This window comes from Chaetodon trifascialis, chromosome 14 (genome assembly GCF_039877785.1).
Source record: "Chaetodon trifascialis isolate fChaTrf1 chromosome 14, fChaTrf1.hap1, whole genome shotgun sequence".
Lineage (NCBI taxonomy): Eukaryota > Metazoa > Chordata > Actinopteri > Chaetodontiformes > Chaetodontidae > Chaetodon > Chaetodon trifascialis.
This window is the reverse complement of record NC_092069.1, coordinates 12805572-12832538: the sequence shown is the minus strand read 5'-3', so window position 1 is coordinate 12832538 and position 26967 is coordinate 12805572. Positions and strand designations below refer to the sequence as shown.

Here is a 26967-nt window from a genome sequence, read left to right as displayed (position 1 = left end):
CAAATGTCATGTGCTATTAATTATTAGAAGAGTTTTAAAATGTGATTATTATCCTGAGGTGCTCATTTCAGTGTTGTTGAGGGAAATGCATTCAGCTTCATTCGTTCATCTACAACATGTATCCGTTTTCTCGGTCATCAAAAATGTAACACCCGGTCACCTGCCTTTCACAGCAGACAATGAAAAATGAATGAAGCCACTGTCCAAACTCTCCAAGGACCCAACTTCCTTCTCAATCCAAATTCAGTGACTCAGCAAAGCTCAGACTCCCAATGACTTAGTTTTAAATATGACAATTTCAATTTATTAAATTATACACTGCTTGATTTTTGCAACATCCATGAGTTTCAAACATTATATTAAAATTGCATATCTGTGGCACCTTGGCAGACCCTGAAAACATTATTTTAAGCAGCATTAACACTGCTTAAATGCACAACAGGCATTGGGCAATGCCAGTCACATTCATAAAACAAACTGCACATATACATTCAAGATGGTGAATAAACATGTACTGCATTCATAAAGGTCACCGAACATGGCACAACACTGTCTCCCCTGAGGACATAAGTCCATTGTGTAAATGAATCCATCCCTGCCTGGTTTGAGTTTCGAGGTGTAAATAATTCAGCTGTGTCCTCTTGTTACCTTGTTGCAGCATATATGCTTGTTATTGCAACTTAATGAACTTTTTTTTTTTTTTTTTGAGATGTATGCACAAGTTACCAGTCACTTTGTAGATTTTTATCTTGCGGATCAAATTTTGAAAAAGAAACAAGAACGAAAAGGTGATGGAATATAGTAAATCAATTAAATATTGCATTTTAACTGGGAAAATGAAGAGACGTGTGCAGTGACAGTTTTGCTGGGGCAAATGGACACAGAGCTACCTTCATGCAGTGCAGATACACTCCTCACTGGCTACAGAGTTCAGTTATCATGCAACAAAGTCGGCCCTCTGCTGGTTGCTGCTGCTAACTGCACTTACTACCATATAACTGCACTGACTTTGTCACAAGTCACAGCATCAATGAAGAAGCCAGAACAAATGTCTTTCGCTTCAGGGCCTCTAACAAGCGCAGGTCCTCTGGCTGCTGTCGATGGTGTCTTGACCGTCCTTCTCTTCTTCCAAAGCAACCTTCTCCAGATAATCATCCAGAGATCCCAACAAGGTGTCCAAATCTCTCTTGTGAGCCTGCAGCACCAGTTCTGCCATTCGAGTGAAGGACTGAAGGAAGGAGGAAGTGGAAAAATAAACACAGAGATAATAAAGAGCTGTGTCGCGGGGAGTTCATGGTAATATTCATTACCAGGAACTCCATATTTCTATTGCAAGACAGTTTCTGAGTCCTACCTCGCTGATGTTACTGCTGGTGGAGGCACTGGTCTCAAAGAACTCCATCCCATAGGTTTCTGCTAACTGCAAGATCCAGTTGGTTGTGGTCAGAAATTAGTGAAAGAAATTTAGAAATGTCTCCTTACTGTTTATCAGAGCTCTTTTGAGGTAATACTGCTACAAAATCCTATGCAGTACATTATCATTTTACAAGGTTACATGCAAGAAACTTTAATAAAAACCACAAAATAAGGTTGCATCAAACCTTGCTTCCTTGGTCCTTTGTCACCTGCCTCCTTTGCTCCTCATCAGACTTGTTTCCTACCAAGATCCTCTGCACCATGTCTGGGGCATACTGCAAAACAACAGCAACAAAAACACAGGACAACAGCACAGAGATAAGGGACTTCATCATCTTGTCACTCACACTAAGCCACTGGGTGTGCAGCAAGCATAAACAGTGCACTGAGAGGTAATACAAATACTGGGTCACTGTGAAGGGCAACAAGTGCAGTGGAGTGAAATGATTGCCTTACTTCATCCACATCACTGGCCCACTTTGCTAGGTGCTGAAAGGACGTCTTGCTTGTGATGTCGTATACAAAGATGATACCCTGGACAAGAACCCACAGGAGAGAAAAATTAATGAATGCTGCAGGAGTTCATGAAGGCAACTTGACTCCAGAGATTGTTCATGTGGAGGGATCACCTGTGCCCGCCTGTAGTACTGTTTGGTAATGGTCTGGTAACGCTCCTGACCAGCCGTGTCCCTGCACAGAAGAACGCACATAACAAACATAAGCAGAGGAATATACATGACAGCATGCTGTCAGTGCAATAAAATTATACAAAGAAACTTAACTTACCATATCTGTATTCGCACCTTGACTCCATCTATGTCTAGTGTTTTCATTTTAAAATCAACTCCTGCCAAAAAAGAAGAAAATAACTTTTTATTTCACAGAAAGCACAACCAAAGAGATTCATGATGCACCTGGAATCATTTTAAGGAACTGTGACAAACTGGGGAAGGACCTGCTTTGTGGTGTTCAACACAGGCTTTTGTGTGTTTTCGCGGGCACTTCATGAGCGTTGCTCAGAGACACTATTATCCCAAATGAATAGTATCTGAGCACTGCATAGCTTCAACTTTTAAATCACTGTGCCTCCACAAGGGGGCTGCAACTGATGTGAACTCCAGTGGTGTGTCCTTCGCTAGGTAACAGGACAGGAGAGCTCAGAAATGTGACAAAATAGATCTGGCTGCCAACAACAGGAACACATCAGTTAAGATCACATGTATATGTTGTTGTGTTGTTAAATCAAGTTCTTCTTGGGTCAACTCTTAAAAAAACAACATTCATTTTGATTCCTTGTGCTAATTACTATAGTTGCATATATATATATATATATATATATATATATATATATATATATATATATATATATATATATATATATATATATATATATATATATATATAGGTCAGTATAGTTGACCTATATATATATATATATATATATATATATATATATATATATATATATATATATATATATATATATATATATATATATATATATATATATATATATATATACATACACAGTCGTATTCCAGCACACTCAAGGTTATTTATCCTAAACTATACTGACCTAGAAGGGCAGTAAGTAACTAGAAATTTGACGAAAATTGAGTTATAAACTATATCTCAATTTCTATTCTATTTAACTATATAAAAATATTTTGCCTTAGAAATGTGTCATTTGCATTTGTGGGAACCAGACAGACCTAAAAACCAAGCAAAACGCTTCGACAGCTAGCCGGACAGCTAAAGTAGGATGGTTACATCAAGTGAAGTGGTTAATGTGTGTGTTTATATATATATTTGGTTAACACAGAAACATCAATTCCTATAAGCTATGAACTCTATTTTAATCAAACTAAAGTTCATTTTCTTAAACAAACTACTTAAAATGGATAAGAAAGCTGAGGAAACACGTTTCGTTGATGATTATCCAGTGGCAGAGTGCAGTATCTGCATTTTTTAGGAACCATGTGTGTTCTCAATTACTTTTTGCGGTAAAATAATCAACCTAAGAAGACATAAAATGAAAGCATTACAGCCTTTCTATCTGTCCTACAGTCTACAGCCCCGCCTGAAAACATCTCTTCCTCAGCGTCACTGCTTCTGGACATACTGCCCTCTATGCCCTCTGTATACAATACAACATGCGCCATATTATTTTCAATACTGATTATTTCCCCCTACGATCTTCCAAACGAACCCTACTATTCAATGACTCCTTTGGTATAAAGTTATGCTGATCACACTTTGGCAAAGCCCAAGGCAAGATAAGATAATCCTTTACTAACATCTTCAAATTACTTGTGACTGACTAACAGCTCAAAAACAGGTTTTCAGTCTACTGTCACATTTGACAAAGACAAGCAGCAAATCCAGCAGGAACAAAATTTGTGCTTGGAAAATAAACTTTGATGGTTAATTCATAGGTCTTTTAGCGTGACAGTAGACATCTTAACTTGTCACAGTGGGGAAAACATGAGTTAATAACATTAATGATGTCTCGGTTTAAGTGTCCCAGTAAGCCACAACAGTGTGACAGTGACCCTGTTCACAAAATAGTTGCTGATGAATTTCCTGTCGATCAACAAATCAATGAATTGAGTAATGGCTTCAGCTCCACTACCCTATTCTATCCTCCACACCTGTTGTTGTACTTCCTTTTCAGCTCCTGCTCTGAAGAATGGAAAACAGTGAATGAGTCCACTTGTAGCAGAAGGTTTATTGAGCAGTTCCATCCATGAGTGTGATTTGAATATACGGCCTCCAGTGAATCAGAAAATGCATCTGCTGTTTATCCCAGGAAAATCATGTTCTCACAGTGTTCCTTTGTTTCCTGTCGATGGGGCTGCTCCTGGATCTGTCCATAGAGAGCATCCTCACTGCAGGCTGTGTGTGCTGTTTGGTTTAAGACTTGTTCACATTCAAATGTGTGTTTACAATACGCAGCTCGCTGAAAGACACTGTACTTGCAGATCTGGAGGGATGTCTGAACTTCTCTTATGTTTACCAATAATCACAATACCAGGGATCTGGAAACCACCATGCACTTTGTCAAAGAACTGCATTCAGTCCCGTTCAAAGCCTCCCCACCCTGCACGCTCTGCTGCAGAGACAGTGATGTTTTCCTCCTGTGCACCTTCCTGTCCTTAGTGACACACCATCTCCATTACAAAATGGTTTCATTCTAGCATAGCCATGATCTGTGCAGCTTTCCAACCACAGACATGTTTTTCAGTCAGTTTCAGGCCTGTTGTTACCCGAAGCAGTGTGTACTAATCCTGCAGGCTGAGCAGGCCAGCCTTTACACTTTGAATTAAAGGGAAAATGACAGTAAACTGTGGTGAAAGTTCACTAAAAAGTTGCAGTGTCTACATTCTTCCTGTAAAGAAAAACAAAAGGCAGTATTCACTGCTGTTCCACCTGCGGCTTACACAGACCCACATGATGAGTTAAGAAACTGAGAACTTGTTGGATGGCTTACCAATGGTGGAGATATGCCCCGGATCAAACTCACTCTCCGTGAACCGGCGCAACATGCAAGTCTTCCCGACCCCCGAGTCTCCGAGCAGAAGCAGCCTGAACAACACATCGTACTGTTTGGCCATGACCATGAACTAGACTACAGAGGAAAGCATGACTCTTCCATCTAGCTCCCGGCTGCTGGCTTCACCTCACAGTTGCTGCGTGATGCCTCCACGGAGGCTCGGAAACTTGTGTCTTCATGAATTGTAAACAGCTCGTTAGAACTCAGAACAACTTCGAGCGTTTTACGAAAGCTTACTCAAGCTTGGTTAAGTGTTTGATTTATCTACCAATGTAGCAGGTTATTTTACGGTTTGTTTTAGCGAGTGAGAACACTGTTGAAAGCTTAACAGTTGTGAGTAACTTACTTATATTTCACCCCTACAGTATGTCAAATGCACCTCTGCCTTTTGTTTTGTCATGGCCTCACATACTTTCTCCTACATAATCTTTACATCGCGTTAAATCTGGGAGATTATTTCAGTTGTATTTTACGTTCCTACGTTGAAAGTTAAATTTCCCACGGCTCTGGAAGGCATCGTAGAACCTGCCTCCTTGAGGAGGCAGCGTCCTGCAGGGGGAGTGACAGCTGGGACACGTCAAACTGAGCTCAAGCCAAGTTCAATATTTAAACTATTAATACTTATATAAGCCTGCTCAACTAATGACATTTTAAGTAACCACCAAAAAGCATTTTGCTTCTATATTTAAAAAAACAACAACAAAAATGCTCTTTTTTTCCCCACCTAACTTTGCATTTATGAGAATACTGCACAACATGTCTGTGGTGGTCTTCATTCATCCGGGTCATGGTACTTCTCAGAGCTTCACACAGGTGACTGGACCTGCTTGAGGTTCTAGAAGGTGTTGTTTTTTTTGTTTTTTTTAAATTGCATATAAATGATCAAATCTTAAAATATTCAGACTACAACTGTCAGAATCAGGCATTAAAACTTCCAACATGTGAAATGCCCCTATGTAAAATGTCACGTATTGCCCCAAAGTTCCTGAAATATTACTAAAGATGTGATGTTTTCTTCCTTTTCAACCTTCCTATCCATTGTTAGAAAACTTACTTTATCATCTGTGCTTAGCAGAACTTTCTCTGCACTGACATGTTTTCCAATTAGTTTCACGTCTATTTCATAAATTCCCAAAATATTAGTGAGAACATGACCTGTGTGTCCTCACTGGTAGCCTGAATGCAGGCATATGCCCGCTGATACTCCTGTTAATTAAAACATAATATCTGACACTGAGGAGAAAAACAAAGACATCGTAATAATCTATTTAATGCTACAAATAATGAACAGTAATCTAGAGAAGTTACTATCTCAGAATATCTTCCCTCCTGCTTGTTCTGAATCTCACAAGTTTCTTAAATTTGTTAAATATGTTGATTAAAACTTAATTTTTATCTTCACTCAATTGTTTCCCTCCAATACCAAACACATAAACTAAAGAGGTGTAATGTACAAGAGGCATCATTAGACGTCATTAAAAACAGGCTGAGTCACAAATACATCCCAAAAGGATAAAATAGTTTTATTTATAGTCTCATAATAAAGGTATGCCTTAACTTGCAAGACAACCGTTGGCAGTATGTACAACATACCTGTAATTTCCATGGAATGGAACAAACAAATATTGATCACGTACACACTAATTTATCTCTGCAAAAAGAAGAAAAAAAAGGAGAAACGTTCCCAGCACAGGCAAATATTTCGAGGGAAGGCTTTTCTTTGCAGAGCTGACACCATTTAAGAGTATACAGTGTTATATACTTCACACTGAAATGGACTTCCATTAACAAAAATAAAGGTCACTGCCCTTTAACTGCATTGCGTAACATTCAGTATCCAGGGGATTTTTTTTGTTTTTATACCCACATTTTATTTGATAATAACAAAAATAGAGGAAAATAAATTAAGTTGAACCTGTGGAAAGTCCACTAAAACAGAAGGTCAACTTGTTCATCCTCCTGCATTCTCTGGAAAATCTCAAGCCAAACGTGAGGGAGATCAGACATGAGGGTAAGAAATCAGTTCCGGTGCGTCGCTATAAATAGAGGGATTCATTTTCACAAACATTTTCAAACACAAAAATTTCAGCCACCTACACTGAATACAGGGGGGTGCATCTTGCATAACAGACTTTTTTTTTCTCTTTTTTCCAAAAGCAACTTCACATTCATTTCTGGAAAAGTATGAATATTAAAAAGGTAAACTATCCCTAATTACCATTTTGTCAAAGGGGAAAAAATTATTTCATGTAGCTTTACTAAAGCCTCATACCTTGTCTTCTCCACATTTGATTATGAATAGTTATAATGAGGTTTGAAAAGCATAAAGTCCTTCAAAACTGCAGAGCTGCCTTACTTTGGGGGTCTTAGAAGTTGTTGCTGGGCCACAAAAGGAGTGACAGGATGCTTGCCAGGAGGAAAAAGGAAGGTAGAAGCGTTTTATACATGACAGCACCTCTCGCACACAGTCCCCGCGTTGTCTCCTGGACTGTCATAAGAAGGCGGGACCGAGGGCAGACAGGCAGGAGGAGTCGGGGGCTGGTGGGCAAAAAGAGTCTGAAGAACAGGGGGCGAGCCGGGTCTAGCTGGGCTCCACGCGCAGCTTCTTTCTGTTGGGCGGCTCCTCGGGCTCTGATTCAGAGCTGGAGTCGGAGCCGCCATCGAAGGCGGACACCGCGCTCCCTTTGCGGTTTGTGTACAAGCTGCTGTCAGAAGAGTAGTTTGTCTGGAGCTGAGTGTTCCCCTTGGCCTTCTCCAGTGCACGAACTGCGGCAGCAGCAGCACACGGAAAGACAAAAAACCAGTGAACACCACTCTCATCAAATGCAATCGAATCTCAACAACATGTCCTCCACTCACCCTGCTGCTCCAGCAGTGCATTCTGCTTCTTTAAGTCGTCGATGTCTTGCTGGTGGGTATGGTTTTTTCGCCTCATGTACTGGATGTACTCCGTAGCTTTGTCTAGAATCTGTGCTCGGGAAGCCTGTTTGACAGAGTTCTGTCAGCAAAAATTTCAGAGAGCCATGGGACAATGCTGCAGTGTCTACATGTTCAGGTAAAACATGGCATTCTCTCTCTAAACATGCATCAACAAATCACAGCGTTACACATAGAAAATAAACTTTAGTCTGTGTGATAAAGTAAGACTAAAAAACAGAACTACTCCTGGAGTTAGCAACCTTTGGCACATGCACTCACACTCACTTGTTGCAGAGTAGTTCAAAGCAAAAAACAGGGGCCAAAACCTCCATGCTGAAGCATCAGCACAGCTAGAGAATCAATTATGCCACTGCCTTTTGCTCTTATTGAATTTCATTTGAATGATTTCTGACTCAAAAAATGAACTGTACAAACATATGTAAACATCTCTCTCTCTGTCTCCAATATTAAAGGTTCTTAAAAATTCTCCAGTCTTGCACCATGAAGCTTATGCTGTTTTGGATAACACTGCTTGGCAAGCTTTCCATCTCTTTTAATGACTCCATGATTTTCTCTTTCCTCTACTTCAGACCTCTAAGAGAGCTATCCAAGCAGAACACCACAGAATAATATTTTGGCTTTGAGGGGTACAAGCTGCAACAATGTCTCATAGAGTTCAATATCGTGGATTAGACTTCACCGCTGTGGGTGACCAAGTTTGCAGAGCTGTGAAAACAGTGAAAAAGTACAGCAGTGCAAGATGAGAGAACCTGCTTTTCACATGCAGGTCTTTACTTTATATTGCTTGTGCTGATAGTCTCCATGTGAACACTCAGTTTCTATGCTTTGTAAAGGTGCTTTGCATGTGCACAGCTAAATAAAACTCCTAAACAACACAGTGCAGTAAAGGAAACAAACCCTGTGGGCTCATACCGGCTGTTTGCCATTTGTTTGTTTTCCTGTCTCTAAGGACATGCAGGTGAGGTTAAGTTTAATCTAAAACTGGCACTGTATGTGAAAAAAAGTTACACGAGCCTTAGTTTAACAAGAATTTTCTTTGCTTAGTCATGGCATGTATAAAATGAATATTTTCCTCTCACCTTCTCCCCTTGTAATGCAGGCACAGAGTCTCGTAAACCGTGAAAGCTGTCTTTAATGTGGTCCCTGCGTTTGCGCTCAAGCGCGTTGTGATGTGCTCGCTTGTCTGCCTGTGAAGGGACGTGCAACGAGTACACTTTAAACACAGGTCATACATGGAGCCCTGAGTCCAAACACGAAAGTAAAACAGAATGCAATCGTTTGTAAATCAAATGTGTTTACCGACAACGGTTTAATGAAGCGTTCTGGAGTCCATGTAGTAATAACCTTTCTACGATCATGTGTTCACAAAGTGGTGAACCTTGCTCCATCCTTACTGGTGAATGACTGAGCCTTTCCAGGATGCCCCTTTCATACCCAATCATGATACAATCACCTGTTACCAATGAACCTGTTTACCTGTGGAATGTTCCAAACAGGTGTTTCTGGAACATTCCACAACTTTCCCAGTCTTTAGCTGCTCCTGTCCCAAACATTAAATATATTGTCTTTCTGTGTTTTCTGTGTTTTGTGTCTCTCAAAAAAGGATTGGCTAATTATCTGTTTTATTTATGTTTAACAAAGCATCCCATCTTTTTTGGACTTGGGGTTGTACAAAAATGCACCAGATAACACCAAAATTGTCACATGAAAGTTTGAGACTGGATTTCCAGCCATATGCCATATGCAAATACTGCCACTTTAAATTGCAAATAAGTCACATAAGTAGCAGTCAAATCTTTCACAAGGTCCTCGTGTGTACATCTAATTAACCTGATATGTCAGAGCAGGACCCTCTGTTCTAGGTACAATGTAATGAGATCTATTGACAGATTCTAATGTCAGGGTGTGCTGTTTGCTTTAAGTTGCTTAAAGGGCATTTACAGTCTACTTGTTGAGCACCTGCTGTAACTTTGCACAAGTCAGTCAGCTCAGCCTCAGGCCGGATGCTGTTTCAAGCAGACCGCTCATCGAGATGACTGGCAAGGGTTCCGACAGGATGCAGTAAAGGATCAGAGGACAGCACTGAAAATACTTTTCTGGCCTAAAGGCAAAATGTTTCAAATTGTATCGTTAAGCATCAAACATGACCAATGAGAACGCAGTGCTCTGTCATGTGACACCTTGCAACAATATAGTCAGAAACTGAAAACATATTTCTTTAAATTACTGACAGATATAGATTTGTGTAGTGTGTGTGTGTGTGTGTGTGTGTGTGTGTGTGTGTGTGTGTGTGTCTAACATTTCAGGCACTTTGTATGCCCTAATCCTTATATGCCTGAATCAAACAAATAAATCAATAAAAGCATATTTACATTTCTTGTAGTTATCATACACTCAGAACAATTTTCTCGGTCAAATACAGTAAAAAATATAGCATAAATATAATATAGGATAAGATTTTTAATGCCAGTTATTGCTACATCTGCTTTTAATATGAATACATCACTGCATGTCAGTAACAAAAGCTGCCAATTACAAATGTATTAAGTGAAAAAACTTGTCTTTGATATCAAGCTTTAACCAGCCTGTCATACTGAAATGGGAAACAGTGGAGGCTTAGCAGGCCTCCCAGTATATGCATACTGTGGCTCAAAGCTGGAGATCCCAGCTTAATCAAAGGGGGGAGGGGAATCCATGGCTCTGAGAAATATGTGACCAGATCGAGGATCTGACACAATTTCAGATGCATACTCAATTAAATCACCACAGCACATTTATGGGCAGTCATTGCGAGCTGGTTTGTACACCATAGGGGATTTAAATTAGCATGTACAATATGTCCTATGTTGCATTTGCCAGGCAAATTCAACGTGAACTCCTGCAGCAGCACTGGATTCTTGCTGTAGGAGGACGTGTTCGAAAAGGTTCAGAGGGCAGCAAGGAAATGACAGACGACCTTGTCAAGTCCCTAATCGACAAATCATAAAAACATGAACACAGCCGTCTCCAATGTCCTGTTTGCACTGCGGTCAAGTGAGACGTCGTCTGGGTTTTGTTGCGCACCTGTTTGTGCAATTACGGTACTGCAGCCAAAATGGACGTGTAAACACTCTCAGTGCCGAGTTGAACAACGTTAACTACAACCCCTATTCATGTCAAATGTGACTTTCCCGGTTGACTTTTCTCCAGAACAATGCAGTATAATGACTTTATGTGGTCATTGTCGGGGGACTTTCAACTACATCTCTTTAAGAAAAGATTTTTTTAAGAGTTTAAACACGAAAACAAGTCTATGTGTTACAATACATTTGAACTCGAGGTGTGACTTTTCCTTTCCTTCTCCCGAAGAATACACCAGCATGACTTCACCTTTCACCTTCTTTATATCATAACAGTCAAGGGTATTACAGGAAGAAATCCATTAGGAATCGCAGCAAACAATCTTATAGAAATGGTTTGATCAGAATCTAAGAAAGTTAAAAAAATAAAAAGTAATTTTCTATGCATTACAACGCCTGTGTACAGTGGAGCTGCATTTACCATTTCTAACATATTTTTGAAAATGTATCTCACATTTATCAAATTTCCAAGAAAACACATTCATCAATTGATTAGTAATAAAAAATGCATCCATCGGGTAAGTGAAATGTGTACATTTACTGCGATTTGCCTAGCAAAACGAGCCCTCAGCGACATCTCTTTTACGTCCTTTTTGGCCACTCCGGGCACCGGTACCGTAATTGTACGGATAGAGGCGAACATCCAAATGTCCGCCTCTGATCAGGGTTTTCGTAAAAGACGGCTCACTTGACCGCAGTAAAAACGAAGTACCTTATTCGCCAGACTAATGCACTCGACTTTAATATACACGCCACTCGGCCAGCAACCCAAAAGCAATTTGATTCTAACATTTTTTCTCCCTATTTGTCTTAAAACGTAATGTTTGCCAAGAAACCCAGCTAGCCAGCTAGCTAGCTAGCTCAATCAGATAGCGTAGGTTGACAGGAATGTTGAAGTTGCTGTTTGGCTAACAAATTGGCTAACTACTTGTAGAGGAAACTAAACCACATACATCGCTGTCGACTTCGATGTCATCGTTTTCGCTCATTCTTCGATAAAAGGTATGCGAAAATAAAACAAACAGCTGTCAAAACAAAGTGCAGCGACAACTGGAGGCAAATAAAATCTAGCACGGAGCTTTGCTACAGCAGATACATGACGATCAACCGTTTCTCTACACGTGATTCGCCTACACATGGACGGGAAAACATAAACAGCGCAGGCGCAGCAGAATGAGACCTTGTGGGTAATGAAGTAATTCGACGACACTCAGTCAAGCTTATACTGCTGAGCTTCCTGGATTTTGAACTACATTTCCCGCAAGCCCACGGATTTGGACGCGCCCACCTAAAATATACCGTTATCTCTTACAAGTTGCAAACACAGCATCATCAGGATACACAGTGTCATTACTCCCTTACTGTTTTGCGTCATATAGTTAATGAATATATAAGAAACATTATTTCATTAAATTGTGATCAATAACTCAGTGATGCCTTAAACACATCCAATTACATTTGATATAACATATTCTCCACACATATGCCTTTCATGCGGATGCGATGCTGTGGTGTTAAGGACCAGCATGCATTGTGCTACAGTCTGTTTAAGTGGTTATTGTCAGCGGGGTAGTGTGCTACAATAACTGGGCTCTTCTCTCAGCATATGATTATGAGGCCAGATGGTGGCCTAGCTCACTTTGCCTGCCCTCCCCCACTCACTATCCATGGCTGCGCACTTGCCTCCATAGGACCTTTAAATAGCTGCTGCAGCAAATTGTGGTTGCAGTCCCCTCCTGCAGCATTACAACGATGTAACTTCTAAATAGGGCTCTCTTTTGCCTCATTTGAAGAAGACACCAATAATGGCTGTTTTACTTTAAAACAACATGATTAACACATACTGTGAGATCTTTATGTGTGCACTATTTATCATTTCATATTTTATTTAATATTTAAACAACAGAGGGTGCAGGTGAATAAAAGAATGAAAAAAAAAATGCTTTCACTTGTGCATGCCACAATCTTTGTTTCTACGGCATACACAGCATCTAATTCAATTTTGCACATTCAATATTCAGTATATATAGTAATTCTAATATATATTTTCCATTTCAATTTTGCACATCCTCCTTCAATTTTTGTACATCCAAATGCTCAGTAATGCTCAGTATATGTATATATATATATTTGTTTTATTGCTCTACATTTTATTTTATTGTGTTGTATATTTCTTATTTACATATATCCTTGTATTAATACTATATATATATATATATATATATATATATATATATATATATATATATATATATATATATATATATATATATATATATATATATATATATATATATATATATATTCCTTCTCGTTCTTTCTTTCTAATTTTATTCTAATCTATAATTCTATTTTGTATGGAGCACTGCTAAAAAAAACAATTTCCCCTTGGGGATCAATAAAGGAACTCTGAATCTGAATCTGAATCTGAATCTGAATCTGAATAACACGTGTTATGGGTACTGAACATGTACTGCGATTACCTGTAATCTGATGTTGAGTCCTGTTGCTTGTGTGTAGCTTCAATTTAATCTATTCTTATCTTATATGTTTTTAATTATTTATTTTTACACTTAACTCTATTTATCTGTATTTATTTCCTTATGTTCTTGGGATGCTGTAACACTCCTCTGGGAGTGTCTTATCATGTATCAGCCCATATTACCACTGTTATCACTGTCTCTCCTCCAATAAAATATCAATCAAACCACTAGAAATTGAAAAGAGAGAGAGAGAGAGAGAGAGAGAGAGAGAGAGAGAGAGAGAGAGAGAGAGAGAGAGAGAGAGAGAGAGCAGCCAATGAGATAAATAATTCTATTGTGCAAATAATTACAATCTGTATTACATTCAAAAATTATGTCAGTTTTTGAAGCAGTGTCAGGAATTCAACGTTTGCTCACACAATAAAAGGTTTCCTGATGGTAAAACAGTGTCCACAAGTTTATACGTGTTGGTATTTGGGGACAGTTGACAATTCTAGATATAAAAGAATTTCTTGATGATTGCAGCACTGGTGGGTGAAAATGTGCAGGGAATGCCAACATGGAGCCTACACAATGATACAAATGAGGGTACTTTGCCTGTTTTCAGATGGTGATATTCATTAAATTGTAAGATTTTCATGAATACTTAGAATTATAATTCTCTCTTGAAGTGCTTGCATTGTCCTGAGCTGCACCTGTTTTTGTCCACAATATTGAAAATTGTCCAAGATGTTCTTCATCCCCATTTTTTTTTTTTTCAGTTTACAGTTCAGCTCAGTGTTAGATGGTGATGTTTACTATATGGAAATATCTTCATAAATATATTTATCTTTTTTAAGGGCTTTTATTGACCTGTTGTTTATTCATTTTCATATTCATCCATATTATATCTGCAAATGGTTTTCGAGCCTGGGTTTTTCCACGACTCTTCCTGCCAGTTTTCAAAGTCGGGAGTTTATTTACTGAACAGGTTCTTACCCACATTCTAATATGCAACGTCACTGGCTGAATTAAGCCATTGTGTAATTGCACACCCTTTTCTGTTAGATGGCCTTGTTCCATCTTAGTTTTTTATGATGTTTACTGCTTGCTTTCTCTTTGTTGTTGGACTTTCATTGCTCTTTGGAAAAGCATCTCAAACTCAGCTGGACTTAACCATGTCCTACACAGCTGTTTTGTTGTTTCATGCTTTGTTGCATAAATTTGTTTAACCAAGACTTTTATGTATGTGGAAGAGACAAATAAACGTAACTTAGGCTGTTGTTCCTGGAAAAGATTCCCTCTGAATGTCGGCACGTGAGGTGCATTGAGCTTTTGATCTAATCTCAGCCGTGCTTCAAAGACTGGGGCCACAACATTTGAGCTTTGTCTAAGATATCTGATGTGTGAGTTGTAAATGAAAGGTCTCAGTGTCCAAAGCCCCCCCCCCCCCCCCCCCCCCCCCCAGTCTGACAATAAAAGAAGGCCAGGCCCCTTTTGAAAAGACTGATAACTCTGTCAAGCAAACAGAATCCTCCGCCTGGCTGCATAATATTAACTAGAGGTTTGTTTACACATTCAAATGAGGCCAAATGAATAAAGTGCCTCTTTAAAGATACAGCAGCAGTTACATTATCAAGCTCACCATCGCCAAACTTTCCCACAGTGCCTTGATAAAGGGGAACCGACTGTGGATGGGGGTGACTTCCAGTAACTGGAGTAATAGCTGGATTTGCTAGAATTCTGTCTAACAAATGAAAGTGAAAACAGCTCCACAGAAATATGGTTTTGATGTTTTTCTTCTGGAGTCGACTGCTAGTCTCATACTTACCATGTTGTCAAGAGACCCGTGTGACAGAGAGGGGAGGGCAGAGAGTCCAAACACAGAGGAAAGGGGTTAGACACAAGAATGTGAGGGGAACTGGAAACAAGTGCCTGAGCGAGACCAGTGAAGCTGCCGAAGTTGGACTGAAGTTAAGGTAAGAAAGGGGCTTTTTTATCATTATGGTGAGACTGGAACTATTTATTCTTATATTAATACCAGCAATTTCCATGAAATGACCAAAAAAAAAAAAAGAAAATTAAAAGAAAAACAATTCAAGTTTTGTGTTCAATGCAGCCATGCAGTGCTACAATATGACTCTTTATGTGTTTATTAATTTAGGTATGAAAGCATAGTACGCTGTGCAAGGAGACAAAGGTAATAATTGGGAAGACTTGAAGGAATGGCTCCTATTGCTTTTGTTTGTGGATTCTGATGATGCAGCATAACTTTTGACACAGTAACGACTGATATCAGGCAGCAAGCACAGATACTATGAGTGTAAAGGTGAGAAAAAGAAGCCCCCATGCTGCCTGTAAGGTTGTGTTTAGGCTTGGGGTCAAAGTTTGGCGAAAAAAACAGCAAACAATCTCACTAGATCCAGAGTCCAAGGGGGGCAAGATGAGAGACGTAGTCACCGACACAGAGGTGTGGAGAATGATCAAGATCAGAGACAGGCAGGGTCGAAACCGGGAAAGCAATCCAAAGAATAATACTGGAGGGTCTTGCATGAAGGCTTTCTCATCAGCCTCTGAGGATGGCTCCTCTTCATTAGAGGTGAGTTCATCTCCGTGTGAAGATGGTTCTTCTTCCCAGGTTCCACTTCATCTCCCTCTTGAGGCTGCAGGGGTTCTGGTGGGCTGATCCAGGTGCTGCTGGTGGAAGCAGCTGATGAGTCTACGGTCCAGGATGTGTTGAGCAGGGAACCATGACCTTTCTTCCCCAGCCCTGCCAACATGAGCGCAGCAGGTGGCGTACAGAGTAGACAGGGCTTCCATCGATGATCTGAGGAGGAGGTGGAGGTGGTGGCTCCGCTGGCATGAGAGGACAAACTGGCATTCCAGGTCAGATAGCTGGAGGAGAGGTGCCAATGTGAACTGGGCCTTGAGGGTTTTGAACGCTCTCTTTGCCATCAGAGTCCACTGGAACATGATCTTGGAGGACATGAGGCTAGTGAGGGGCGTGGCCATGGAGCCATAGTTTAAATGAACCACAGTCTCAAAGTCCAATCCTTCTTGCCCATGAAGAAAAATCCTGCCCCTGCTGGTGAGGATGACGGAGGGATGATGCCTGCCGCCAGGGAGTCATTGATGTAACTTTTCATAGACTCCCTCTCCAGTGCTGACAATGAATACAATTGTCCCATGGCAGGAGATGTGCTGGGTTGTAAGTCTATGGCGCAGTCATAGTGATGGTGAGGGGTCAGAGAGGTGGCTTTGGCCTTTCTGAACACCTCCTGATAGTCGTGGTATTCTGGTGGCACAGCGGACAGATCGGGGGTGGAGCTGGAGGTTGAGGAGCGTTGTGGGGCTGTGTCCTGTCCATCAGACCTGATGGCAGGAGGTGCTCCATCAAGGATGGCTCTGGTGGTCCAGTCGATGTGGGGGTTGTGTAGTAATGAACGATGTAGTGACGATGAAGATACATATAAAATGGATGTATGCCCTCTGCAAGGCCGTCTGCAGCCATTTGTTTTGTAAAATGCCACATCTGTAACACATGTTCTTAGCAGCTCACAATTACATGTTGTACCATAGTTCTGCCCCTCTCAACTGTGACAAAAAAAGTTTTGAATGTAATAACTTGTGTTTGATGACATTTGAAACATTTGATCTTTGATTGATGGAGAAATGTATGTTTCTTAACCTGATCAATTAAAGGGATTTATGTTATAGCAACACAGAGCAATGTGTTTACAAATATCTTTACATTTATGTAAATACACAATTTTTGTACCCTTGAATAAATAGTAATCAAATGCAGAGACAGTTATTTAATAATATGTTAAGTGAGTAGTTACATTTATGCAGTCTTACAGTTACAACCGGCCCTTTGAGGGCAACCGTAATGCTGATGTGGCCCGGAGTGAAAATGAGTTTGACACCCTCATTTTTGTGTGGGAGTTCTAAACTGGTTATATGAGCTGCTTTGCATAAAAAACCTTAAAGAAAACATAATAAAACGAAAAAATTACCTAAACCAATAATGAAGTAAACAAAGTTGTCAGCAAAAATGAATCTAAGTATATGAAACATCAAAGAATCTTAAACTGTAATTATTTTGCTATTAATGTATTTAATTTTCTTTGTGTGACAGGTGGAAGCTACAGCACGGTAAACACAACAGCTGTTGAGATGAGCGCCACAATGAATGCAACAGAAGTCTACAAGGGAATAGCTAACACCTACAATGAGGGAAATATCTCTGGCAATGGAAGTATGGGTATCCTGAACATCCCGTCCTCTCTAAACAAAACCATCAATATCTTCAGCATCATCATCCTCTTCATCACCATGATATCCATTGGCTGTACAATGGAGATTTCCAAAATCAAGACCCATCTCCTCAAGCCAAAAGGAGTAGCCATTGCACTGCTGGCCCAGTTCGGCATCATGCCCCTGACTGCTTTTTGTCTGGCCAAACTCCTCCAGATGGATCCCATCATGGCGGTGACTGTGCTCATAAGCGGCTGTTGTCCAGGTGGAAACTTATCAAACATTTTCTCTCTGGCCATAAAAGGGGACATGAACCTCAGGTGAACCCCTCATTGATGTATTGATTCCTGTCTTGTTGGAAGATTACAAATTCCTATAATGATTTACTATTTAAGCTGTGTTAGCACGATCAGCAGTCATTCCACAGACTGTGGATAAGCAGAAATATCCCAATAAAGCAAGAGCCTTGTTTTGCATGTACTAGAGTCATGTAACATCACAGGTATGTCACGTCTAATAACGCTTCTTCTCTCTGATACCCTCCCAGCATCATAATGACCACTTGCTCCAGTATCGCGGCCCTCGGTCTGATGCCTTTGCTGCTCTATATCTTCTGCCAAGGCTTCACCGGCCTGGAAAACGCTGTACCCTACGTCAGCATCATTACCGCGCTCGTGCTCACTCTGGCGCCCTGTGCCATTGGCATTGCCATTAATCACTACTGGCCAAACTACTCACCAGTCGTGAAAAAGGTGAGACTCGTGAAATGTGCCTCACACAAACATTATCTGGCCTTTCTCACAGTAAACGTTTTGACTTGTCATAGAAGGAAAAGCACATGGGTCACTCAGAACATGTGTCCTAGTGAGCCATGATAGCGTCACTGTGAGCCAGCGCTGAGACAGCTAAATGGAATTCAGCCATTGTTAATTTTAAACAGGAAGATGAGTGTAACAGGAAGACATATTGCTTAAATGCTAACTAAGAGCAGACCTCGATGCTGCAACATTTCGGCATGGATAAACATGTTTTCACTTCCTCGACAGGCTGGTCTCAGCATCCTGATCATCTCCAGCATCATAGTGTTCATCCTATCAGTTACTGCTGTCAAGGACGTACTATGGATGATCCTCACACCTGATGTTCTGTCTGTAGCTGCACTGATGCCACTGATTGGCTTTACGCTGGGATATGTCATGTCTGTCATATGCAGACTCAGTCCACAGTAAGTGAAAATACACTACATGTACCTGTCTTTGAGATGGTAAACGAACCAGTCTATAGCTGTGAGTAGCAGTTTTATGCTTTTAGATAATTCTGCACATCACTGGTTTCCATCATTTTGGCTTAAGACCCATCAGAATGAAGCCCAAAACTAATGACAAGTGACTCACCTCTTTTTAGATGCAGCAGGACCATCTCCATGGAAACAGGGTGTCAAAACATCCAGCTGTGTGTTGTCATCCTAAAGGTGGCCTTTCCCCCGCAGGTCATTGGGCCCCTGTTTCTCTTCCCTCTGATATACATGACACTCCAGTGTACTGAGGCCCTTCTGCTGGTCCTGTGCTTCAGATGTTACCAAACATTCAAGCCACCAGCTGAGGGTAAATGTCACAGCTGCCTGTGTTTTCAGAGGGAGGCTGGGAGGATGGGTCACATGAGCACAATGCGCTCTTCTCCAATCATTTGTAGCCATTGGTCTTTTGAATTCTGATCAAAGAAAGTCTAACGTCACCCTTCTGTTACACAGATGCCAGAACATACAGCAGTGTTGTTGTGTGAAACAGCCATGACAGCATCACATGCTGGAGAGGGAAAACGAAGGAGTCTGACCCATCGAGTATGCAGCTATTCACCACCTCAACATCAGCAGCATGTTCTTCACTCAGGCCTGCTACTGACAGATTGTTAGAGCATGAACAACCACTAATACTTTAATTATTGTTTACTTAATCAAGCTTGTGCAATGTTATATATGAGTAAAGCTGAAATAGGAAGTCAAAGATTAAAAATAATGCCATTTTGTATTTATATTTTTGTATTTCAAATACCTGGTGTAATTTGCTAACTTTATGCGTGACTGTATAAAATCATTGATGAATTACTGATGTGTCCTTTGTTTGTTTGTCAGTTGTGCTGCTTATCACTGAAGACTTTAATTGTGTCAGACCTGAGAGAAAGCTCAGCCTCAGGTGTTTCAAAGGAAAAAAAAAAGAAGGATACAGACAATTTGGACACCTCAAATAATATTTAATCAAAATGACCATATTGTATATACAGAGTAAACTTAACTTAAAACTTTTTTTTACATATATTAAAATACCATCTTCACACAAAAAAATCCATTCCTCAGTCCAAAAGTAAAATCAATGGACAGTCAAACAAAGTGAACACTGACATGACACTAATCTGTACACTTACTCATTTTTGCGTTGGACCTTCCCAACCGCATTTACGGTGTCACATATAACGTGCCTGCAGTAGAATTTAAACTAAAGCCGAAAAGTGAAAAGTCCGACTTTTTTTCTTTCTTTTTTTTTTTTGAGGTTTCCCAGAGCTGTGGAAGCATCAAAAGAAACCACGGCTGATCAACAGCGTTCCAGACACAAATAAATTAAATACACATTTTAGTTCCCTGTTAAGACTTAATGTAAAACAGGAATTTCTCAAGCAGCCTGCAAAAATTAAGAGAATAATATTTTCCGGTGTACAAGTGATGTGTCTGACAAAGCCACACATAATATCACTAAGCAGTGGAGGCATTTAACTGACATTCATTTTTTAACTTCCTTATTTTACATAGAGATACCTGTGCATAGAAGTGGAAAGCTAAGGCCATTGGGGGCAAGGGTATGAAGAGAATACATCTGAAGTCTTTGCAAGGATGAAATGCGTTGAGTGCAGGCCTGAAACAACAAGTCCCATTAAATAGTGGCCAACAATCCAATGAAAAACGCAGTGAACTCTCGGGTGGACAAGCAGCCTTAAACTGTACAGTGACATGTGGAATGATGTGAGTTGTGATTAATAACAACTTAAATAATGATTGAGAACCACAAAAATCTTTCAAGACAATGCTGGAAGTGAGCATGACTTGGACAAAAAATCTAAATTACTTGGCCTTCATGCATCTTTGCCAATGTGTGTCTTAAACTGGGTGATATGTAGTTAAAGAAAAAGAACAGTAAAAACAAAACACTGATGAAATTATTAGCTCTCAAAGTGAGTTTGCAGCTTTGTCCATTCAACTGAAATACATCAGTCTTTTTTTTTCTAACAGCCTTTTAGACGCTCTCTCTCAGAGCTGCCTGTTCATGCCGGTTTTTGTTCTACATTTTCAAACTGAGCCTCAGACATTAGACGTACACATATAGTGTAGGAATTCCTATAAAAATGTAAGCATGTATGTACATGTGCACCCTTTCTCTGTTCTCCTTTGGGATGGTCAGAGGAACTATTCTGAGTGACCCACAGCTTCACTCGGAGCCTCTTTGGTTGGGCTTGTTTGTGTTGACAAACTCTCAAGAGGCATCCTGCTCACCAGTACAGGTCAGTGGCCATGCTGGTTGTCTTGGGTAAGTCCAAAGGCTGCAGCATTTTTCAGGCCTCCTTCAGCAATGGCATATCTGCAGGCAGGATACAAACATTTGCATCAGTACAAAGTGGAGATTTTAAGTAAGTAAAAAGTGTGTCTGGAGAGGTTTACCATCAGAGTAGTCCATCTCAGAGTCCAGAGACAGGCTGTGTTGGTCGCTGCCTGCAGACGGCCTTCTTTGTGAGGATGAAGGAGCTGCAGCACCTGCATGCTCCAGAACCCAGGTAGAGGATGAGGGTGATGGTGATGAGGAGGATGAGGACGATGGTACCGGGTGGACCACAGCCATTTCTGACTGCTGCTGTTTGAGGGAAGAAGGCCTAGAGGGGCCAGCCTCTGGTGCTGTGGCATGCTGACCCTCAGACAGCACTATCTGGACTCGAGACTCAGCTGAGGCTGGGGCTCCGCTACCACTCACAGCCTCTTCATACGAGGGCAAAGTCACCTGGACTCCTTCCACCATGATGGACACGGGCTGGCCAGACACCCCCTGATCACGTCTAGGCATGGAGGACAAGAGGTGGATTAAAATCTGTCAACTCACTCCTTCTACGAGTTAGCTCAATGTGAAGTTCCTACCATGGCCTGGCTTTAAGTGTAAGATGTTGGTGAATAAAAGCATGACTTTGAGGGTGGACTCACCGATGGAGGGACTTCAGTTTTGGCTGCAGTAGTACAAACAGTACCACCAGGAGCAGGATTAGAGCCACTGAACTGGCTGTGGATGCCACTATGGACAAGGCAGGCATTCCCAATGGTAAAGTTGGATCACGGTCTGCGAGACAGATCAATAGTTGACACAGTTATATGTACAGAACTGACTGTTATTCTGTAATATCTGAGAGTCCAAATGAAATGTGATGTGTGACATCATTTTATTTACCTTGTTCCATGAGGCAACTGAGCTTCACTTGGCTGTCCCATTCTCCATACTGACACGTCAGATATTTATAATCTCCCTTCAGAATATAGCCTTCATCACAGAAATACTCAATTACAGTGCCATGAGAGAGTCTTCCGCATGTGGAGGGGTGGCAGGTGTAGCCTCCGTTCTCTGGCTGATATGGAGGCTGGCACACTGTTTATGGATTAGAACAAACAATGTTGTATGATATCAAGACTAAGAAGATAGCAAGACTAAACTGGTTTATCCTGTGTGAAGGACAGGGACTACTTTGTGTTGATCTGTAATTACACATCTGAGCATAAAAAATGGCCTGTGGAGTTCCCCAGGGCTCCACTCTTGGGCCTCTTCTTTTTACCATCTACATCCTCCCATTAGCTCATGTTGTAGACCCTGATCAAATCTCTGTGTGTGTAGTTGGTTTGTATGATCATGGGCCCAGTTTGTCTCTGAAAGCATTTACAGGAACATTTAAACTTGTAATTGCTCAATCCAAATCTATGTTATTACACCTAATGCAGATATTATCTATCAATTCAGGTTACAGGACATGTTCATGTCAGGTGTTGATATAAGAGGGTTTCTGTTGGGTATACGCAGTCAGAAATGCAGACAGTATGATGAGGAGTTTGTCTTTACCGTCACTGCGAATACAGCGAGGAGGTTCAGAGGACCAGTGTCCGAGTGCAGAGCAGGTGAGGATGTTAGGTCCATCTGGCAGGTAACCAGGGTCACAGCGGTACTCCAATACTGTGCCCACAGGAAATGAGCTCCTGTTGGTTTCTGTCAGATTAGTTGAGCCGTGCCGCACCGTAGAGGGTCTTATACAACCTATAAAAAGGGACAATAGTCAAAAATACGGGGGAGGGTGTAGCCCCTGTTCTCTGGCTGATAAGGAAGCTGGCACACTGTCCATAGAAAGAAAGGCAAACAATAAATACATCAACTCCTGTGCTGCTTATTGTTTCGCTGTGTTTCACTATGACTTATCTCTGTGTGTATGTTTACCTTCTATGAATATTCTGAGTATGCTACAATCTGGGCAGGGTGTTGGTCATGATAAGTCTTTTTTCATTATCACAGTTGCTGGATGTTGATTTAAGACACACGATATGCCTCTGACCTCTTGTGGAATTTGTTTGTACGATCAGAACCCAAATACGTCTCTGAATCTGTTTACAGGAACAGTTCCACTTGTTTTTTGCTCAATCCAAATGCACGTTATTCATGTAAACAAACTGTAGGTGTTGAAACCGCAGATTTAAACTGAACTACAAACAGAAATTACATGAAGTAGGTTTGATAATGAAATTGAAATACAACTAAAGACAACTAAATCAAAATAAAGAACAATGAAAAATCTCAAACTATCGTACACCTGATGAAGATACTACTTAACCATTCAGGTAACAGTACATGTTGATATCAAGTGTAAATAGAATTTACCATAGCAGACAGTACTATGAGGAGGTTTGTCATTACCGTCACTGCGAATACAGCGTGGAGGTTCAGAGGACCAGTACCCCAGGGTGGTGCAGGTGAGGATGCTCGGTCCGGCGGGCAGGTAACCAGGGTCACAGCTGTATTGCAGCACAGTGCCCACAGGGAACAAGCTCTTGTTGGAGTCTGTCAGGTTAGTTGAACCATGCTGCACTGTAGAGGGTCTTGTACAACCTTAAAAAAAAAGTTACAATACGGTTAAAATATATACTTAGTCTTGCATAACAAATATTGATACACAGAAAAAAGGCTTTATTTTGCTGACAGGTGGAGGTTTAAGACCAACACATTGACCTACTGATAGTTCTGAGTTTAAAGGACTGACCAACCTTGGCTCACACAACTGATCTGCATGGGGCCGTCCCACTCTCCGTCCTGACAGGTCAGGTAGTTATAGTCTCCACTGAGAATGAAGCCCTCATCACAGAAGAACTCAATCACAGTGCCATGGGAAAACATTCGACAGGGGGATGGGTGGCAGGTAAAGCCCCCATTCTCAGGTTTGGAGAGGGGCAGACATGCTGATGGGAGAAAAAAACAGAACAGCCAGGCAAACTTTAGCAAAAGTGAAATGAGTAAAATTGGTCTCAAATAATTTAAACGTGCAAATGACTGAAAGAAAAGATTTTTTTTTTTTTACTTAAGAGAGAAGGATACGAAATAAGGCTCACAACCCAGTGACTCCTCACTTCTTTAGAGATCAGAAAAGAAACAAGTATCTTACCACCACTGCGTATACAGCGAGGAGGTTCAGAGGACCAGCGTCCCAGGGTGGTGCAGGTGAGGATGCTCGGTCCGTCTGGCAGGTAACCAGGGTCACAGCTGTACTGCAGTACTGTGCCCACAGGGAATGAGCCCCTGTTGGTTTCTGTGAGGTTTACCCAGCTGTTCTGGACCATATATGGCCTCACACATCCTGGGAACAGATGGCCAAAGAAGAGGAAATTCTGTGAAATTGCTCAGCTTTTCAGCAGAATCAATTGTGCAACAAATATTTTGAGCCTGGTTTGTTGCCATCAGTAATAGACACAGAGTGACCTATGGTAACCCTCTTTGCAGTGATGCCACATATTGGGGGGGGGGGGGGGGGGGGGGGACATAATAACATGAACACGAACCATATACTGTACTCCAATTCAACGGCTTGACAGCAAACACAACAATCACCAGACAGCCAGACAGTAATTTGTGGTGTTGTATTACATCACATTATGTTGTAAGATGTTCACATTGCTGTTCCTTCTCCCCACATCCTGATTTGGGGTTAAATAATATGAACAACTGTATTTAGCTATTAGCTATTTGACCACAATTCAGACCAGTTTTTGGCCAGAACCATTCAAACTAATGACTACAACTCAAAAACCAACTTAAAATGCAAGAGGAAAATATACTCGATTAAGAATAATGTGGTTTTCCCTCAGTTAAGATAAAATTCTGCTAAATGGTAAAGAAAAGCTTATTTGAATTATACTTGCAAGCCTCACTTGTAATCTGCATTACAAGTAGAAAATTCTGTCCATTCATGCCATCCTGTTTCACATGCACAATCTTTATGCATGTTCATTGAACTAAACAAACAAAAGCACAATATCAACAGGAGTATTCTTACAGCCGTACTGTTAACAATAACAAAATCAATTTAAGGCAGAATAATATTTTCTTTTCCTTTTTTGAAAATGGATATACATCAGCTCCACTGACTCAAAAACATGAGTGTACGGAAGCTTTTAATTCATCCCAGAGCACTTCAGATTGTTCAAGCAGCCATAAATCAATAAACATGGAACAGCTGAACTCTTGTTTTAACTGTTGTTCATTATATAGTTAAATTATACAGTTAATTAGCAAAGTATACTAATAAAAACAACTCATCAATGACACCAACGGCATATGACATTTAGGCAACATTATCAAGTCAGGTAGATAAAGGGCTATTTTATGTGGGCTGTACAATTACTGGTGATAAATCTGCTGGAATGAACTGGCATTTTGAAATCAATGTGAAGAGGCACTTGATTATAAGCAATACTTTCTTTGTCAGGACTCCTGTTCGGTCTGTGTCATGACAAAGCTGACTTCTCAGCAGAGAAAAGAAAGGTTCATAAAATACAGACACAATTCATAACGCTTTGTACTGTACGAGTGCAAACATAGATTCTGCCTCTTACCTGACCCCTGCCCTGTGGACACTACAGTCAGTACCAGCAGCAACAATAGGGACCGTTTAGTGGCTGAGGTGTGGGCCAAAAAGGCTTTTGGTATTGACTCTATCATTCCATTGCACATCTTCCCCCGCAGAGTCAACTCAACCTAGAATGATTAGAAAACCGTGTAATTACAAAGGTGTAAGTATATCATGAAGAAAAAGCAATACCCCAAAGCCTTGACCATACGCTGACACCTGCCTGGCGCAGGTACTCTGCAGAGCTTGGACAGCTGCCAGCGAAATGGGTGTGATTGTAGTACAATGACAAAACTAAAAGGAAAAAAAAAAACCCAAAACCCAAACACTAGCAATAATGGTGTAAGCGTTTAGCAAGCTAGCGGTAATCAGAAATTCTTCCTTATAACGCCACTAATTATCAATGTTAGCGAAATCGCTAATAACACTAGACATGTATAAAACGTAACTCTCGTTCTAAATGGTTCTCCTTCACTGGCTACACACCCACTGTCAGTTATTCCTTGTTAGCTACAATAGCAAAGTTCGTTTACGTTACAGAGAACAAGGCCAAAACAGAAGATACCACACAGACTATGTCATATTGATGATAACTAGCTAGCAACTGTGCTACCACGTACAGAAAATTCATATCCAAAAAAAGCACATCATAAGTGGTTCTCATTGTTGAGTTGGCTAATTTACCTGAGATGATCAATATTAGCCCCTTTAGCTTGCTTACGCTGGCTAGACATTAAAATGGGTTGCTGCTTAACGTTACCTACCACAAAGACACGGCCTCGAAACCTCCACCCTCGCGTTCTCACGCTGTAGACATTTATCACCAATAGCTCAGCTGCACCGAAGACATTTAACGTTACTGCGGAAGCAACACAAATATGATATCACGAGCCGAAGGATACTACTACCGCTAACCGCTAACTAGCTCCCTAATGGCTAGCTTGATACCCGCTACGCTAGCTAGCTTCGATTGAACCATCAGCTGAGCTGCCTCGATTTCGTCCGGTAGCCATAGTAACAAATGCAAATTTCCATA

At 40.8% G+C, this 26967-nt stretch overlaps 4 protein-coding genes across 5 annotated transcripts; 1 reads left to right on the top strand and 3 right to left on the bottom strand.

Moving 5' to 3' along the window:
- Positions 1-285: 285 nt before the first annotated feature.
- On the bottom strand, positions 286-5119 carry LOC139341919 (ras-related protein Rab-15-like). The gene is made up of 7 exons (XM_070978653.1): positions 4907-5119; positions 2203-2263; positions 2046-2106; positions 1873-1950; positions 1602-1691; positions 1355-1420; positions 286-1228 (listed from the first exon to the last, which is right to left on the bottom strand). Exons 1-7 carry the CDS (start codon positions 5034-5036, stop codon positions 1070-1072), a joined length of 645 nt encoding a protein of 214 aa, XP_070834754.1. The 5' UTR covers positions 5037-5119; the 3' UTR covers positions 286-1069.
- Positions 5120-6467: 1348 nt separating this feature from the next.
- On the bottom strand, positions 6468-12220 carry LOC139341921 (protein max-like). Of its 2 annotated transcripts, none has more exons than XM_070978656.1 (4): positions 11982-12220; positions 8989-9096; positions 7829-7952; positions 6468-7735 (listed from the first exon to the last, which is right to left on the bottom strand). In XM_070978656.1, the coding sequence occupies exons 1-4, from the start codon at positions 12015-12017 to the stop codon at positions 7551-7553; spliced, it is 453 nt and encodes a 150-aa protein (XP_070834757.1). In that variant the 5' UTR covers positions 12018-12220; the 3' UTR covers positions 6468-7550. The 2 variants fall into 2 exon arrangements, with proteins under 2 accessions (XP_070834757.1, XP_070834756.1); XM_070978655.1 differs by having other exon boundaries at positions 7829-7967; positions 11982-12155.
- Positions 12221-15292: 3072 nt separating this feature from the next.
- LOC139342677 (hepatic sodium/bile acid cotransporter-like) lies at positions 15293-19852 on the top strand. The gene is made up of 6 exons (XM_070979903.1): positions 15293-15469; positions 17629-18067; positions 18295-18499; positions 18794-18972; positions 19152-19351; positions 19498-19852. The coding sequence occupies exons 2-6, from the start codon at positions 17667-17669 to the stop codon at positions 19527-19529; spliced, it is 1017 nt and encodes a 338-aa protein (XP_070836004.1). The 5' UTR covers positions 15293-15469; positions 17629-17666; the 3' UTR covers positions 19530-19852.
- Positions 19853-19978: 126 nt separating this feature from the next.
- Positions 19979-26962, bottom strand: LOC139342256 (sushi domain-containing protein 4-like). The gene is made up of 10 exons (XM_070979256.1): positions 26696-26962; positions 25918-26059; positions 24471-24662; positions 24076-24267; positions 23729-23920; positions 22886-23077; positions 22226-22420; positions 21985-22117; positions 21454-21842; positions 19979-21373 (listed from the first exon to the last, which is right to left on the bottom strand). Exons 2-10 carry the CDS (start codon positions 26033-26035, stop codon positions 21348-21350), a joined length of 1629 nt encoding a protein of 542 aa, XP_070835357.1. The 5' UTR covers positions 26036-26059; positions 26696-26962; the 3' UTR covers positions 19979-21347.
- Between the last annotated feature and the right edge of the window lie 5 nt (positions 26963-26967).